This window comes from Vicugna pacos, chromosome 13, assembly GCF_048564905.1.
Source record: "Vicugna pacos chromosome 13, VicPac4, whole genome shotgun sequence".
In the NCBI taxonomy this organism is placed as follows: Eukaryota; Metazoa; Chordata; class Mammalia; order Artiodactyla; family Camelidae; genus Vicugna; species Vicugna pacos.
The window spans coordinates 29,154,591-29,170,011 of record NC_132999.1 but is presented as its reverse complement, the minus strand read 5'-3'; the positions used below and the strand labels follow the sequence as shown (position 1 = coordinate 29,170,011).

The window sequence follows — 15,421 nt, the reverse complement described above, 5'->3', positions numbered from 1 at the left end:
CCTATTGATCATTTGTATGTCTTCCTTGGAGAATTGCTTGTTTAGGTCTTTTGCCCATTTTTGGATTGGGTTGTTTGTTTTTTTCTTATTAAATCATGTGAGCTGCTTATATATTCTGGAGATCAAGCCTTTGTTGGTTTCACTTGCAAAAATTTTCTCCCATTCCGTAGGTTGTCGTTTTGTTTTACTTATGGTTTCCTTTGCTGTGCAGAAGCTTGTAAGTTTAATTAGGTCACATTTGTTTATTCTTATTCTTACTTTTATTTCTATTGCTTGGGTAGACTGTTCTAGGAGAACATTTCTGAGATGTATGTCAGATAATGTTTTGCCTTTATTTTCTTATAGGAGCCTTATTGTATCTTGTCTTATGTTTAAGTCTTTAAGCCATTTTGAGTTTATTTTTGTTTATGGTATAAGGGAGTGTTCTAGCTTCATTGATTCACATGCTGCTGTCCAGTTTTCCCAACGCCATTTGCTGAAGAGACTGTCTTTATTCCATTGTATATTCTTGCCTCCTTTGTCAAAGATGAGTTGACCAAAAGTTTGTGGGTTCATTTCTGGGCTCTCTATTCTGTTCCATTGGTCCATATGTCTGTTTTTGTACCAATACCATGCTGTCTTGATGACTGTAGCTCTATAGTATTGTCTGAAGCCTGGGAGAGTTATTCCTCCAGCCTCTTTCTTTTTCTTCAGTAATGTTTTGGCAATTCTAGGTCTTTTGTGGTTCCATATAAATTTTTATTATGATTTGTTCTAGTTCTGTGAAATATGTCCTGGGTAATTTGATAGAGATTGCATTAAATCTGTAGATTGCCTTAGGCAATCCAGGAGCATGGGATGTCTTTCCATTTTTTAAAGTCTTCTTTAATTTCCTTCATCAGTGGTTTATAGTTTTCTGTGTATAAGTCTTTCACCTCCTTGGTTAGATTTATTCCTAGGTATTTTATTACTTTGGGTGCTATTTTAAAGGGGATTGTTTCTTTACTTTCTTTTTCTGTTGATTCATCATTAGTGTAAAGAAATGCAACTGGCTTTTGAACGTTAATCTTGTAACCTGCTACCTTGCTGAATTCTTTGATTAGTTCTAGTAGTTTTTGTGTGGACCTTTTAGGGTTTTCTATATATAGTATCATGTCATCTGCATATAGTGACACTTTTACCTCTTCTTTCCAATTTGAATCCCTTTTATTTCTCTCTCTTGTCTGATTGCTGTGGCTAGGACTTCCAAGACTGTGTTGAATAGGAGTGGTGATAGTGGGCAGCCTTGTCTTGTCCCAGATTTTAGAGGGAAGCTTTTGAGTTTTTCACCATTGAGTACTATTCTGGCTGTAGGTTTTTGTCATATATAGCTTTTATTATGTTGAGATATGTTCCGTCTATACCCACTTTGGTGACAGTTTTTATCATAAATGGGCGTTGAATTTTATCAAATGCTTTTTCTGCATCTATTGAGATGATCATGTGGTTTTGTCCTTTCTCTTGTTGATGTGATGTATTACACTGATTGATTTGCGTATGTTGAACCACCCTTATGTCCCTGGGATGAACCCCACTTTATCATGATGTATAATCTTTTTTGTGTGCTGTTGGATTCTATTTGCTAATATTTTGGTAAGGATTTTTTCATCTATGTTCATCAGTGATATTGGCCTGTAATTCTCTTTTTCAGTAGTATCTTTGCCTGGTTTTGGTATCAGGGTGATGGTGGCTTCATAGAATGAGTTTGGGAATATTCCCTCCTTTTCAGTCTTCTGGAAGAGTGTGAGAAGGACTGGTATGAGTTCTTCTTTGTATGTTTGGTAGAATTCCCTGGTGAAGCCATCCGGTCTTGGACTTTTATTTGTAGGGAGGTTTTTTATTGCTAATTCAATTTCATTTCTAGTGATTGGTTTGTTCAAGGGGTCAGTTTCTTCTTGATTCAGTCTTGGTGGACTGCATGTTTCCAGAATCTTGTCCATCTCCTCTAGGTTATCCATTTTGGTTCCATATAGTTTTTCATAATATTCTCATATGATATTCTGTATTTCTATGTTATTTGTTGTAGAAGATAACTTGTCTTTCGTCTGAAATTATACTATTAATCTAACTCATGAGGTCAATCTGATTCAATTTTCTGTGTTCAGACATTAAAGGACCTCTAGCCCAAATTAAGTTAAATACATGTGATGGTATCTCTTAGAATCAAGAGTGTCCGGCATAGAACAGGCATTCAAATCAACAGAAGCTATTTTCCTTTTTCTCTTAGAGAACATTTTAAGAAAGTGGTGGAAGTTAGGCTGGGTCTTAAAGATGATTAAGAGATAATAATATATATATATATATATATATATATATGTATAATTTTTTGTATAATAAATAAGGAAACTATAATAATAAAATAAAGATAATTGAAGATCAGGGAAGATAAGGTCTTCCTGGGTGTGGGAGAAAACATCCTGAGCCAAGTCATGAATGTTGGAGTGAATATAGTATATTCAGGGGACAGTCTGAAAAACTAGATTAGAGAGTGGCAACTCGAGAAGATGCAAGTAAGACTGTTAGGTGATTGCCTAATGGGAGTGACTAACATTATGACACATGAAAAATAGATTTTTTTTCTTTAGTAGTGAAGGGTAGGTACCTTTATACCTTTTATTTCAAAATTACCAAAGCCACAAAATAGTAAAATTCATCCATAATCCCATAATTTAAAAAAAGTGTGTGTGTGTATATGTATATATATATAAATAAAGTCCTTGTGCCTGTTTAATCTTGCCTTCAGAGGTAACCAGTGTATCTATATGTACTTTCTTTTTTCCAAGTTTATACAGACATACCTAACCAAGCATTTATACACTTATACATGTTCATAATGTTCAAAAACATTGATATGTTCATGAAGATTAATGATTTTATGTATATTACTTTTTTAGTTATAAAATGGACAGCTTTCCTGGTTAGGCTATATTGATATGCTTCCTTACTTTTAACAGCTGCCTAGTATCCTATTGCATGGCTGTAAGGTTTTTAACCATTCCCGTCTGCCCTTTGGATTAGGTTGTTTAATTTAGTTTTACCTTTTTTGTTTGCTTGTTTTTGCTGTTATAGTGCTCCAGTCAACATTCTTATACATATATCTTTACTTACTCAGGCTATTTTTTCTATAGGATAGATTCCTGGAGTAGGTGAACAATTTAAACAATGTTTTAGTTAGAGGCAGCTAAAGATGTTTTACAGGTAAAGTGAATTCATGAGGCCCAGCGTGAAGTAATTACCTAGTGACATAGGACCCAGTTAAGCAGTTAGTGATACAGCTAAGACCAGATCTCTTAGTCCAAATGTAAACTTTTTGCTATCCCTGGAGAACCTATCATTTTCTCCCTTCTCTTCTACTGAGTTTCTTCTTTCTCCATTTCTCTTTTATGCTTTGTTTTGTCCTCTTTTTTAACTCTATCTGACATGAAATACTTTTGTTGGTATTTCACCACTCCCTTATTCTCACCTACATCTGCATTTATTTTTTTCCCTCTTTTTCTTCTTCTTTTTCCTTATTCATTTCTTAATTATAGCAACTTGTAACTGAATTTATTGAGTACAGTGTTGTATTTCTGATCCTAAATTTAAATATCAGGTGATTGAACAGTCTATTTGAATGTAACAAAAATTAACTTGCTGTTTCTGTTTCTGGCCCCTAGGTGGCTCTGTAGGCAGAGGCTTTAACTTAACACCCCTGCTTGGCTGTTAAGTGGTTTCTGTCATTGTTCTGTATATTTCTCTTCAGATCATGTGTCCTGACTTTTCCCTTTTTATGGGTATGCTGCAAACAAAAGTAATAATTTCCTTTTATAGAAGATAGAATTATTACCTTGAACTAAAAAGATACTTGTTCTACTGGGAATACTATTCACAACAAACAAATATATGTGGCTACCTGCCTGGTTCAAATATTTCTGATGAAAATTTAGTGTCCAAGTTGACATGTATTATAACCATAAAACACACAGTGGATTTTGAAGATTTCCTAAGAAAAAAGAATGTAAAATGTCCCAATTTTAAAAAATATTTCTGTTGAAATTATAATATTTTTGATACATTGGGTTAAATAAATATATTCATATTAATTCTGCGTATTTCTTTTAATTTTTTAAATAAGGCTCCTTGAAAAATTATCATTACATATATGGCTTACACATTATTTTTTTCTTTATTGACCTGAGTGTAGGCAAGGGACTTAAGAGGTTGTTGCTCTTATGAGGTGAAATGGATCTATGGTTCCCAGTGTTGGCACTTCCTACTAGTTGGTTTTTGTTGGTTAATTTTGCAACTTCTTCAGAGCTGGAATGTTGCCACTCAAATGTCCTCTAACCACTTATTTTTTTTGGTCCATTTAAGCATGTGATTCTGTTAGTCCTCAAGTCAGCAGCAAGCAAGGAGGAATTGCTTAAGTCATCTCTTGATTGGATGTTAGGCATCAGAGGAGGTCTGGGGTTAACTGCTCGTATCACAGACAAATACAGGAGAAAATTGGGACTTAAATTTACTGAAGAAGTAGAGGAACAATGTATTCTTGTTTTTTGTTTTTCACCGAGACATCTCTTCATTATCTCTTTAGGCTGAGGTTGCTCTGTTTTTAACTTCCTAGGGGGAACAGAAAAAATAAAGAAGATACAATCATGTGTAATGACAATCATTAGTGATTTGCTAATTTAGCAAAAAAAAAGTTGATTGTGCTGCATCTATAATTTGATTTACTTCATTTTTCACTTAACATTATTTTTGAGTACTTCATGTTAAAAATTATTTGTAAGCAAAAATTTTTGATGGCTGCATTACAGTTTGTCATGTGGCTATATTATAATTTACTTAACATTGCTCCTCTTATTGGACATTTAGATTTTTTTTTCTTTATTATAACTGTAAATTATACTCATTTTTTATTGATTTATAATCATTTTACAATGTTGTGTCAAATTCCAGTGTTCAGCACAATTTTTCAGTCATTCATGGACATATACACACTCATTGTCACATTTTTTTCTCTGCGAGAAAACATTTTGTGTATATTTCCCTGTGCTATACAGTGTAATCTTGTTTATCTATTCTACAATTTTGAAATCCCAGTCTATCCCTTCCCATAAAGTGATATTTTCTTTAGTAAAAGTTATGAACTTTTTCTTTTAAAGAATGATGACTTTATTATTTTCAAAAATGAATACAAGCTAATTATAAAGAATTCAAACAATACTATAAAATCCAAAGGAGGAAAAAAGTTTTCCCATCATTAACCCCCTATTCACATGCTTTTCCTGTATGTGTGAGAGATCTTTATTTTGTTTGTTGTTATTATTTCATTGGTTAATACGGTGAATTATATTGACTGATATTTGAATATTAACCCATCCTGTATTCCTGGGGTAAATGCTCGGTTGTGATGTATTATCTTTCATATGTTTTTTGGATTAAATTTGTTAACATTTTGTTAAGGATTTTTGTGTCTATGTTCATGAGAGTGTTGATTTGTTTTCTTTTTGTTTTAATGTTTATTTACTTTTGATATCAGTATAATGCTGGCCTCAAAGAATAGTTGAGAATTTTTCCTTTCTCTTCTGTTTTTTTCTGGGGGGAAGAGTTTGTGTATATAACTGGTATTTTTTTCCCTTAAATGTTTAGTAGCATTCACCAGTGTACATCTAGGTCTGTAGTTTTCTTTATAGGAAGGTTTTAATTTCAGTTACTTTAGTAAATAAATTACTATTCAGGTTATCTTTTTTTTTTGAGAAGGCTTTGATAGTTTGTGCCCTTTAAGGAATTTATCCATTTCATCTAAATTGTTGAATTTATTGACGAAAAGTTGTTCATATTATGCACGTAGTATCCCCTTAGAGTAGGATTTTTAGACATGTCCTCTCTCTTCTTCTGATGTTGGTAATCTTTATCTTCTCTCTTTTTTTCCATGATCAGTATAACAAAAGATGTTTACCAATTTTATTGATCTTGTCAGAAGACCAGCTAATGTTTTCATTGATTTTCTCTATTTTTTCTCTTTTCTGTTTCATCTACTAATTTTTATTCATTTTGTTTCATTCTGATCATTTTCTGTTTTGATCTGTTACGATCCTTAATATTTCATTTCTTCTTACACTAGGTGTAATTTACTCCATTTTTGTAGGTTATTAAGCTGGAAGCTTAGGTCACTGATTTTAAGTGTTTTCAAATACAGGCATTCAAAGCTGTAGGTGTCTTAAAACACTGCTTAAGCAGCATACCACACATTTTTTGTGTCATACTTTCATTTCACTTAGGTCAAATTATTTTGTAGTTCCATTGTGATTTCTTCTCTCACCCATGTTTTAGAAGTGTGTTGCTTACTTTCCTAATATTTAGCACTTTTTCCAGATATCTTTCTGTTATTTGTTTCTATTTTAATTATCTGTAGTCAGAGAATATATTTTGTATGACGTGATTACTTTTTAATTTATCGAGACTTGATTTTTGGCTCAAGATAGTCTGAACAGTAAATAAATCTGTGTGTGTTTGAGAAGAGTATGTACTCTACTGTTACTGGATGGAGTGTTCTATAAATGCTGAGTGAAATTGATTGGTATTATTGATCAAGTCTTCTATATACTTACTAATTTTTCTGTCTACTTGTTCTATCAGTTATTGAGAAGGAGTATTGAGGTCTCCTGCTAAATCTGTGGATTTGTCCTTTTTTTTTTCAGTTTTATCAGTTTTTCCTTCATGTACTTTGAAGCTCTTATAATAGATATGTTAGCATTTAGAATTGTTATGTCCTTTATAGACTGGCCTCTTCATCGCTGTGAGAGGCTGTGAGGTGTGTGACACCATGAAACTGAAAATGCATTCATGAAATTTTTTATGGATCCCAGCCAGGTACTCCTTTTGTCAGACCCGGCCTTTAGAAGGATTTTAGGCTGCTTTTAAGAATTTATCTCTTGTAGTGTTCTTTGATCTTTTATCTGTTTTGTCTGATATTCACATAGCCATTACAGCTTTCTTTTGAGTAGAATTAGAATTTTCTTTTTCCATCCTTTTACCTATTTCTGTCTTTATGTTTGAATTTAGGTTTTTGTTTAGGTTTTTGTAGGCAGCTTTTAGTTGGGTCTTACTTTATAACAGTATAAAAATCTCTGCCTTTTAATTGGGCTTTTTATATCATTTCCACTTAATGTAGTTATTGAGATAGTTGGTTTCAAATTAGTGGTTAGAGGACACTGATGCCCACTGGCTTATACCAGCTTATAATATCTGGTTATGCATATCTCTACTCATCTATGCTTTCAGTGACATCATGCTAGTATTGGCCATGGTGGGAATATTTATACCACAAAATTGGCACCTGCTATCAGGCTCCCTCAACCCCCTTGAGCCTATTAAACATTTACTAGGACACCACTGATTTAAATCTATCATTTTTCTACTTGTTTTCTTTTGTTTAGTATCTTCTTTATTCCTTCTTTCCTCTTTGCCTCCTGTCAATTGAGAATTTTTTTGTAATTTTATTTTGTCTGTTTTATGAGCATATTAACTATACCTCTGGTCCTTTGTTTTGCTTTTAGTGGTTGCTTTAGGGTTTAAAGTATCCATTAACTTGTTCACAAAATATCTTCAATGTTTAATGTAATATTTTGACTGTTCACTATAGTATTACATGAACCTTACAAAGTATTTTTTGTTGTCTCTTCCCAGAAACATATATTACTTCTATACATGTTATAAACCCCACATTAGTTATTGATTTTTCTTTAGTCAATCATTTTTTAAAGAATTCTTAAAGAGAAAAAACTTTATATTTCTCTACATGTTTATCATTTTCAGTATTCTTTATTTCTTTATATTGATTCTAATTTTCCTCTAAGATCATTTTCCTTCTTCCTGAAGAATATCCTTTAACATGTCACATAGTGCTGATCTGCTGGTGATGAATTCTCCATTTTTGTATGTTATAATAAGACTTAATTTACCCTAATTTTTGAAAGGTGAATTTGCTGAGTACAGAATTCTAGTTTAGCTTTACTTTTTAAAAAAATTTTAGTTCTTTAAGGATGTTGTTTCACTGTCTTTTGGCTTTCTTTATTTTTTATTTAAAGTCTGCTGTCATTCTTATTTTTTATTCCTCTATAGTTAATGTATATTTTTCTTTGGTTAATTTTAAGAATTTTTTCTTTATCACTGGTTTTGAGCAATTTATTATGGTGTATCATGGTGTAGTTTTATCATGTTTCTTGTGCTTGGAGTTTGTTGAGATTCCTTGATATGTGGATTATGGTTTTCATCAGATTTGAAAATTTTTTATCTATTATGTCTTAAAATATTTTTTTCTAACATCTCTCTCCATCTTCTATTTTTCTGAGACTCCAATTACACATCAAACTTCTTGATTGTTGTTCCACAATTCACTGATTTTTTGTTCACTTTTTTGTTTTAATTTACTATTCCTTAGGTTTACTAATCTGTGCAGCATTGTCTCTACTGTTAATTCTACTGAGTTACCTTTCATTTCAAACAATGTATATTTTGTCTCTAAAAGTTTCATGTGGGTCTTTTTTTTAAATATCTTCCATCTTTTTCTTTGTCATGTTCATGATTTCTTTTATCTTCTTGAACAAATGGAATATATTTATAGTAATTGTTTTTTTAATGTTCTTATCTACTAATTCTATCATCTGTGTCGTTTCTATTGATTGAGTAATCACTCTTTGCAGGTTGTACTTTGCTATTTCATTGCATGCCATGTCATTTGTTTTAATCATGCCTTGTAATTTTTGATTGAAGGCTAGATGTTGTAAATTTTACTCTATTAAGTGTTGAATTTTTATATTCCATTAACTATTTAGGGGTTTGTTCTTGGGGTGGTTGTTTTTTAAAAATGGTTCCATCATTTTGAGATACGCTTTTAAGCTTTGTTAGGTAGAATCAGAACAGCTTTTATTCTAAGGCTAAACTGACCCTGCTACTTGAGCAATACCTTCAGTACTCCATTGATGCCTCATGTATTAGGAAATCTTTCCATCGTGGTTTTGGGAATAAAAACTATTCCTGGCCCTGTGAGAATTGTTCTGTCTGCTCCTTTCCAGTGATCCTTTCCCTGGTTTCAGTAGTTTTCTCGTACTTACGTATTGATCAGACTCAAGGGGAGCTCCCTTCAGATCTTCAGACAGGTGTCTCTCTATCTCTTCTCTCCATTACTCTTCTTTGTGAATTCTAGGTGTCTTGGTCTCTCTGAACCCTGAACTCTATTTCTTCAGCTTAGGGAGACTGCTGGACTCTGTTACTCCTCCCTGCTCTTTCCAGGTAGTAGTCTGGGAGCAATTGTAATGCTCACTTTATCTATTTCCCTTCTTTCAGAGATCAGTGTACTTAGCTTTATGTTATCCATTGTCTGAAGACAGTTGCTTTGTGTGTTTTGTCCAGGTTTTTAGTTACTTAAGATAGAAGGGTAAATCTGGTTTCTGTAGTCCATCATGACTAGAAGCAGAAGTTATTTATCATTGTTTTCATTAGCATTTCCTTTTAACTTGTATGCAACATTTTATGTATTGAAACTTTTTTTAGATTTCTTTTGACAGAAATAAATTTCCACCTGTGGTAATCCAAACACATAATTATCTATACTTATTTTTAAGATTTCTATGTTCACAGATTCGACAGGACCCATTTATCTGCTCATTTTGTCTTTATCCTTTGGATTGTCAAGTTGCTTATCATGTCTAACTCAATAATTTTCCTCCTTTAAGCCTATTTTTTCTTAACCTTAACTTTTTCTTAGCATTTCATTTAGAACCCTTTTGTGGACCCCCAAAACTTTATTTGTTCAGTCAACAGTTGTTTATGGAATATTTACTATGTGGTAAGCTATATGCTAGGCATTGTGTATACATACAAAGTGTATGAGAAAGAGTTCCTGCCCTCAGGGAGCTCATAGTCTAATAAATAAACTGTCAAGAAACAGTTTCCTTTTGTAGAATATTTGCAGTAGGAACTGTGTTTTTCTATTCTAGAATCATGGAAACAGAGGTGACTGCACTGAGTATCACTTTATCTGAATCTTAATTTGCTTCTTTTCTCAAACACTCAAGACTGCTCCTGCCTTGGGGCCTTTGTTCCTCTGCCTACAATGCTCCTCTCCCAAGATTATACAGATGATTTATTCTTACTCCTTTATATCCCTGCTCAAATACCATTTTATCAACTAGACCTCCCCTGACTATTTTCTATAAAATACCACTTCTTACCTTTAATATCCCTTACTTGGATTTATTCTTTATAGCATTGCTATTTACATTTTAATCAGTTTTCATCCTCATCACCTTCTGTCTCCTCTTCCCTGAAATGTAAATGCCTGGTGAACCTGTTTACCTGTTTTGTTCACTGTTATATCTCCAGCACTTAGAGTAGTTTCTGGCACATACAGGATTCCTTACAACTGTTTCTTGAAAGAATTAATACCTCTTTGGTCACTTGATTTTTTTTCCTTCCCATGTTTCCCTGCAAAGCATTTTCTGACTGATTTTATTCACATTGTCCATTTTTTGCTTACCTTGCTTTTGGAATAAGCAAATGCCTTAGTAACATTGTAATAGTTAAAAGAGACACCTATCATGACAAGTACTTACTAAATTTTGTTTTTTCCCCTAAGTTTTCATCTAGGACCAATCCAATTGATAAACATATTGAGGTCCTGATCAATAAGTATGGATTGTCTGCCCAACCAATTGCTCCTCAGTTTTTTGGGGGTGCTGGAAAAGAGCACATGGAAAAATACGGTATGTTAAAAAAGCTTTAAGACTTACTGGTGGTTATATACATGTCTGAGAAACAATAGCTATTTAATAAGGAACTGTGGAGGATGCTAGGATGTAGTGGTTTTTCAGTTAAGTGGTTTTCAGTTAAGTTGAAGACATAATCTATGTAGAATTTAGTTATATAAAAAGTATTTACACATAGGACGTCATATGGCATGTACCTGGAGTGATCCACAAGAAGACACTGAAATAGGAAAAATAACATAAATCTTGTCTCCTTTAATCATGGACTCCAACTTGAGGCTTATCAGTTCTGAATATGGTAATGACACTTAAAGCTTGCTCTTGTTAATGGATTTAATATAGCCAAATTTTATTCTCAGTATTTGAATCCATCAGGAGTCCATCATCATTTGTCAATCCATAGTGTTTTATGATATTTAAATTTCATAGTTGATTTTTTTTCTTTAAAAACATTTTTTTATTGACGTATAGTCAGTTATAATATGTCAATTTCTTGTGTATGGCATAATGTCCCAGTCATAGTTGATTTTTATTATGTAGGTAAACATCCTAGCTTTTTGGTCAATGATTGGCCCACCTTAGCCAGTTAGTTAAAGCATGGGATAGTGCAGATAGGGTTTTTGTTGTTGTTTTTTTTAAATTGTATAACCCTGAACCAGTGCCTTGAGTACTGTGAGACAGGAAAGAAAACAGTTGTGCTTGAAATTTCAGCCTTTCTATTCTTTGCAGGAAAAATATCCCAGGTTTGATAGCCAAGATCAAGTAATCAGAAAAGAAAGAAATCTTCAAGGAAGAATGGTGGGATGGTATAGAGGAGCACTGCCAGTGTTTGGCCATGGAAATTTTTTCTTGTAGCTATTTCTTACCATTTTTAACTCAGTCCATTCCAGTCTGGCGTCCTTTCTTTCTCAAGGCTACCATTGATCACTATGTTGCCATATCCAGTAAATACTTTTCAATCCTAATTTAATACATTTCAGCACCATTAGTCCCTTTTGATCACTTCTTTCTTGAAACATTCCCTTCTCTTGGCCTCTGTGACACTTCATTCTTCTGGTTTTCCTTACCTCGTTGGCCACTCCTTGTCCATTTCCTTTTGAATTAAATAATTCATTTAAAATATTATTGAGCTCTTATCATATTCCAAACACTATTCTAGGCACCAGAATATAGCAGTGTATTAGTTAGCTATTGCTGTGTAATAAACCATTCCAAAACTCAGTGATTTTAAACAATGATTATTTATTATCATGGTTTATAATTTTGTAGCTAGACTGGGAATCAGCTGCTCTAAGCCATACTCAGCTCTTTTTGTATGGGTTAATCATCTGACCTGAGGTTGGTTGGAGGCTCTGTTTTAGTCCTGTTTGGCTGGGTCATATGGCTCTCATCCTTGTCTTGGATTCAGAGGGCCAGCTCTGGCATGTCCTTTTCATGATGATAGCAGAAGCACAAGAGAGTAATCTGTAACATGCAAGGCCTTTTGAGACCTGACCAAAGCAAGTCCCATGGCAAACTTGGAATCAAGGGGTAGGGAAATATGCTCTACCTTTTTTTGTGGTAGGAAACTACAAAGTCAAACTATAAAGGATATTCGGGAGGGAAAAGGAATTGGAGACATTAATGCATTCAGTCAAAAGCAACAAATAAGCAGATGAAATGTGTGATTTTTGCTTAAATTTCTAGTAGGGGAGAGATGATAACACATGAAAAAAATGAAGATCATTTCAAATAATTATTAGTCCTGTGAAGAAAATAAAACAAGATAATGTAGTTGTGGGGAGAGGGGGATAAACTTAAGGTAGTTAAGGATGGTCTCTATACTTGTACATCCATTTGGCATCTTTGCATCTCTGCTTGTATATTTAGCAGATATCTCAAATGTAGCATGTTCAAATGCAAACTCTTAATTCTGGTCCCCCATCATCTTAAACTTACTCTTTCTCTACTTTTTTTCATCTCAGTAAGTGACATTTTCATCTATTCAGCTGTTCGCTGCAGAAACAAGAGTCATCACTGACATTCTCCGTTTTCCCCTACTCCAGTCCCTCACTATGTCTTATTAAGTCTACCCTCAAACTCCAAACTATATACATATATTTTTCCAGTTCCTTTTATTATCAGCTCGTATCCAGACCAGAGCTTTTCAAACTGAACTGTGACCTGTGAGGAAATCAAGGAATCAAGTTAGTGATTGAACCCAACATTTTTTTAAAATATGAAATTTGTTGTTGTTATGTATTATAACTCAAGACAGAGAAGTGCACAAAACATAAATATACAGCTTGGTGAATTCTCATAAAGCTCATAACTGTGTGACCTAAATCACCTCCAGGTCAAAAATAGAAGGCTAACACCCAGGAATCCTCTCAAGAACTTTATGGTTCTCCTGTGAATCCTTTTGGGTTGCTCCATTAGTCAACAGCCTACACCTGCAGATCTCTTTGGGCTAAGCCCTTTTCTACCTTGGGTCCTTTCTGAGACAGCTGAGGAGCAACATTCTTAAGCTTCTTAGAAGTGCTTTTAGAAGATTTGTGAAGCACAGCGTTTTCCTCTTTAGAGGGCTTGTTTTTATGTTTGAACAATATTCTGAGCCATCACCTTTGATTTTTCTGGAAATCTTAACAAAGGCTTTGTCACACCTTGGGCTTCATCTTTGGACCATGTTTTCCTTGCAGTGCCCTGGATTTGATCTTTTCTCAAGGACCATTTCTTTCTTTCCTTTTTTTTTTTTGTTCCCAGTTTTTAGCTTTTTAATTACTTAATTTATTGAAGTATAGTTGATTTACAATATTGTGTTAGTTTCAGGTTTATAGCAAAGTTTTATATATATATATATATGTATATATGTTATCCATTGTAGGTTATCACAGGATATTGAATATGGTTCCCTGTGCTATACAGTAGGTCTTTGTTGTTATTTTGTATACATTTGTGTTTATCTGTTAATCCCACACTTTTATTTATGTCTCCCTACCCTTCCCTTTTGGTTACCATAGGATTGTTTTCTATGTCCGTGAGTCTGGTTTTTTTTGTAATTAAGTTCATTTGTATCATTTTTTTAAATTCCACATATAAGTGATATCATATGATACTTGTCCTTCTCTGTCTGATTTACTTCACTTAGTATGATAATCTCTAGTTCCATCCATGTTGCTGCAAATTTCATTTTTTATGTCTGAGTAATATTCCATTGTATATATATAGCACATCTTTTTGTGGTGTATATTTCATTCAGTTCTCACAATTAATGATAGGTGGTGTTATTATCCTATTAAGCAAGTTGCTGGTTTTAGGGTATTTATTTATTTTATTTTGTTGAGGAAATAACCATCAATTTTTATTTTCTGGAGGGTTTTTTTTTTACTTTCAGGGATGGGTATTTTGTTAAAGGCTTTTCCAACATCTGTGGAATAGACTGTATTATATCCCTACTTAGATTTATTAATAGAATATTTTATTAGTGGATTCCTGATATTGAACCAGTTTTTCATATCTGGAATTAATGTCACTTGGTTATGATGTATTGATTTTTTTAAATATGGAGTTAGATTCTGTCACCATTATTTTATTTAGTACTTTCCAGTCAGTATTCATAAGTGATACTGGTTTATAATTTTTTGCTTATATCTTTTTCAAGTTAATTTTACATTTGCTTCATAAAAAGAAATAGGAAGCCATTCTTCACTTTTGATGCTTTGAAACAATTTATGAAGAATTGGGACTACTTGATCTTTGTAGGTTTGATAGAATACCCTGTGAAACCATCTGGGCCTGATTTTTTGGAAAGAGAAAGGTGTCCCTTGATGACTGGATGGTGAAAGAGAAAAGAAGCAAGTGGGGGGATTTTTAGGGCCCTGCAAGACAGGAAAAAAAAGAGAAAGAAAGGAGAAACAAAAAATCAGAGGACACACAATCCATCTTTCAAAAAAAACCACTACAGAAATAGAACTTTATTACACTGACATAAGAAGGTGTCATAGAACTAGGAATCCCTCAAATCTAAAAGTAACACTCTCAAATCACAATGTAATGAAACTAGAAATTATTAATAAGATGAAAAAATTCATGGGAAAATGTTGAAATATTTAGCAGGACACTGAGTACCATTGCAACATTTGTTAGTAGAAGAAAAACATTAAACTGCTAATAGAAGTTTGCTTTCTCTACAGGAACAAAAATTGAACACTTTGCAAAAATTGGATGGAAAAATCACAAACATTCAGTTAATAACCCGTAAGTTTTGGAGATCTGAAACAGTGAGAATCTGGGTTATTCTGCTATGTAATATGCACCTGTGAACTTGAAATGCAAATATAAGACCTCAAAGATGTTGACTTGAATGTCTAATTTTTTTCTTATAAAAGACTTGTGCCCAAGTGAACTTTGGACTACTTTTTAGTTTTGGTCTGTTTATATTTGGAATATCATTTAGCTTAGTGGCTCTTTTAAGCAAGAATGTGAATAGCTGGTGTTAAATGTTGTAATTGGTCGTACATTGCAATCCTAGTAAATGAAATTTATTGTAATAATTTTAGTTGGAAATAACCAGGCACCAGTTTAAGTCATTCTTTAAAACTTTCTGTTTGTTCTGATCAGCTTAAATGTTTGTAAAATATGTATTAGTAGTTGTTTTAATTACTTTATATTAA

At 33.1% G+C, this 15,421-nt stretch overlaps 1 protein-coding gene across 1 annotated transcript in view; it reads left to right on the top strand.

Annotated features, from left to right (window-relative positions):
• The window catches only part of SCP2 (sterol carrier protein 2), a 97,542-nt gene that overhangs the window by 19,844 nt on the left and 62,277 nt on the right, over positions 1 to 15,421 (top strand). The window contains exons 6-7 of the mRNA XM_015236165.3: positions 10,640 to 10,766; positions 14,942 to 15,005. Coding sequence (XP_015091651.1) covers positions 10,640 to 10,766; positions 14,942 to 15,005 — 191 coding nt within the window. The remainder of the gene's footprint in view (positions 1 to 10,639; positions 10,767 to 14,941; positions 15,006 to 15,421) is intronic.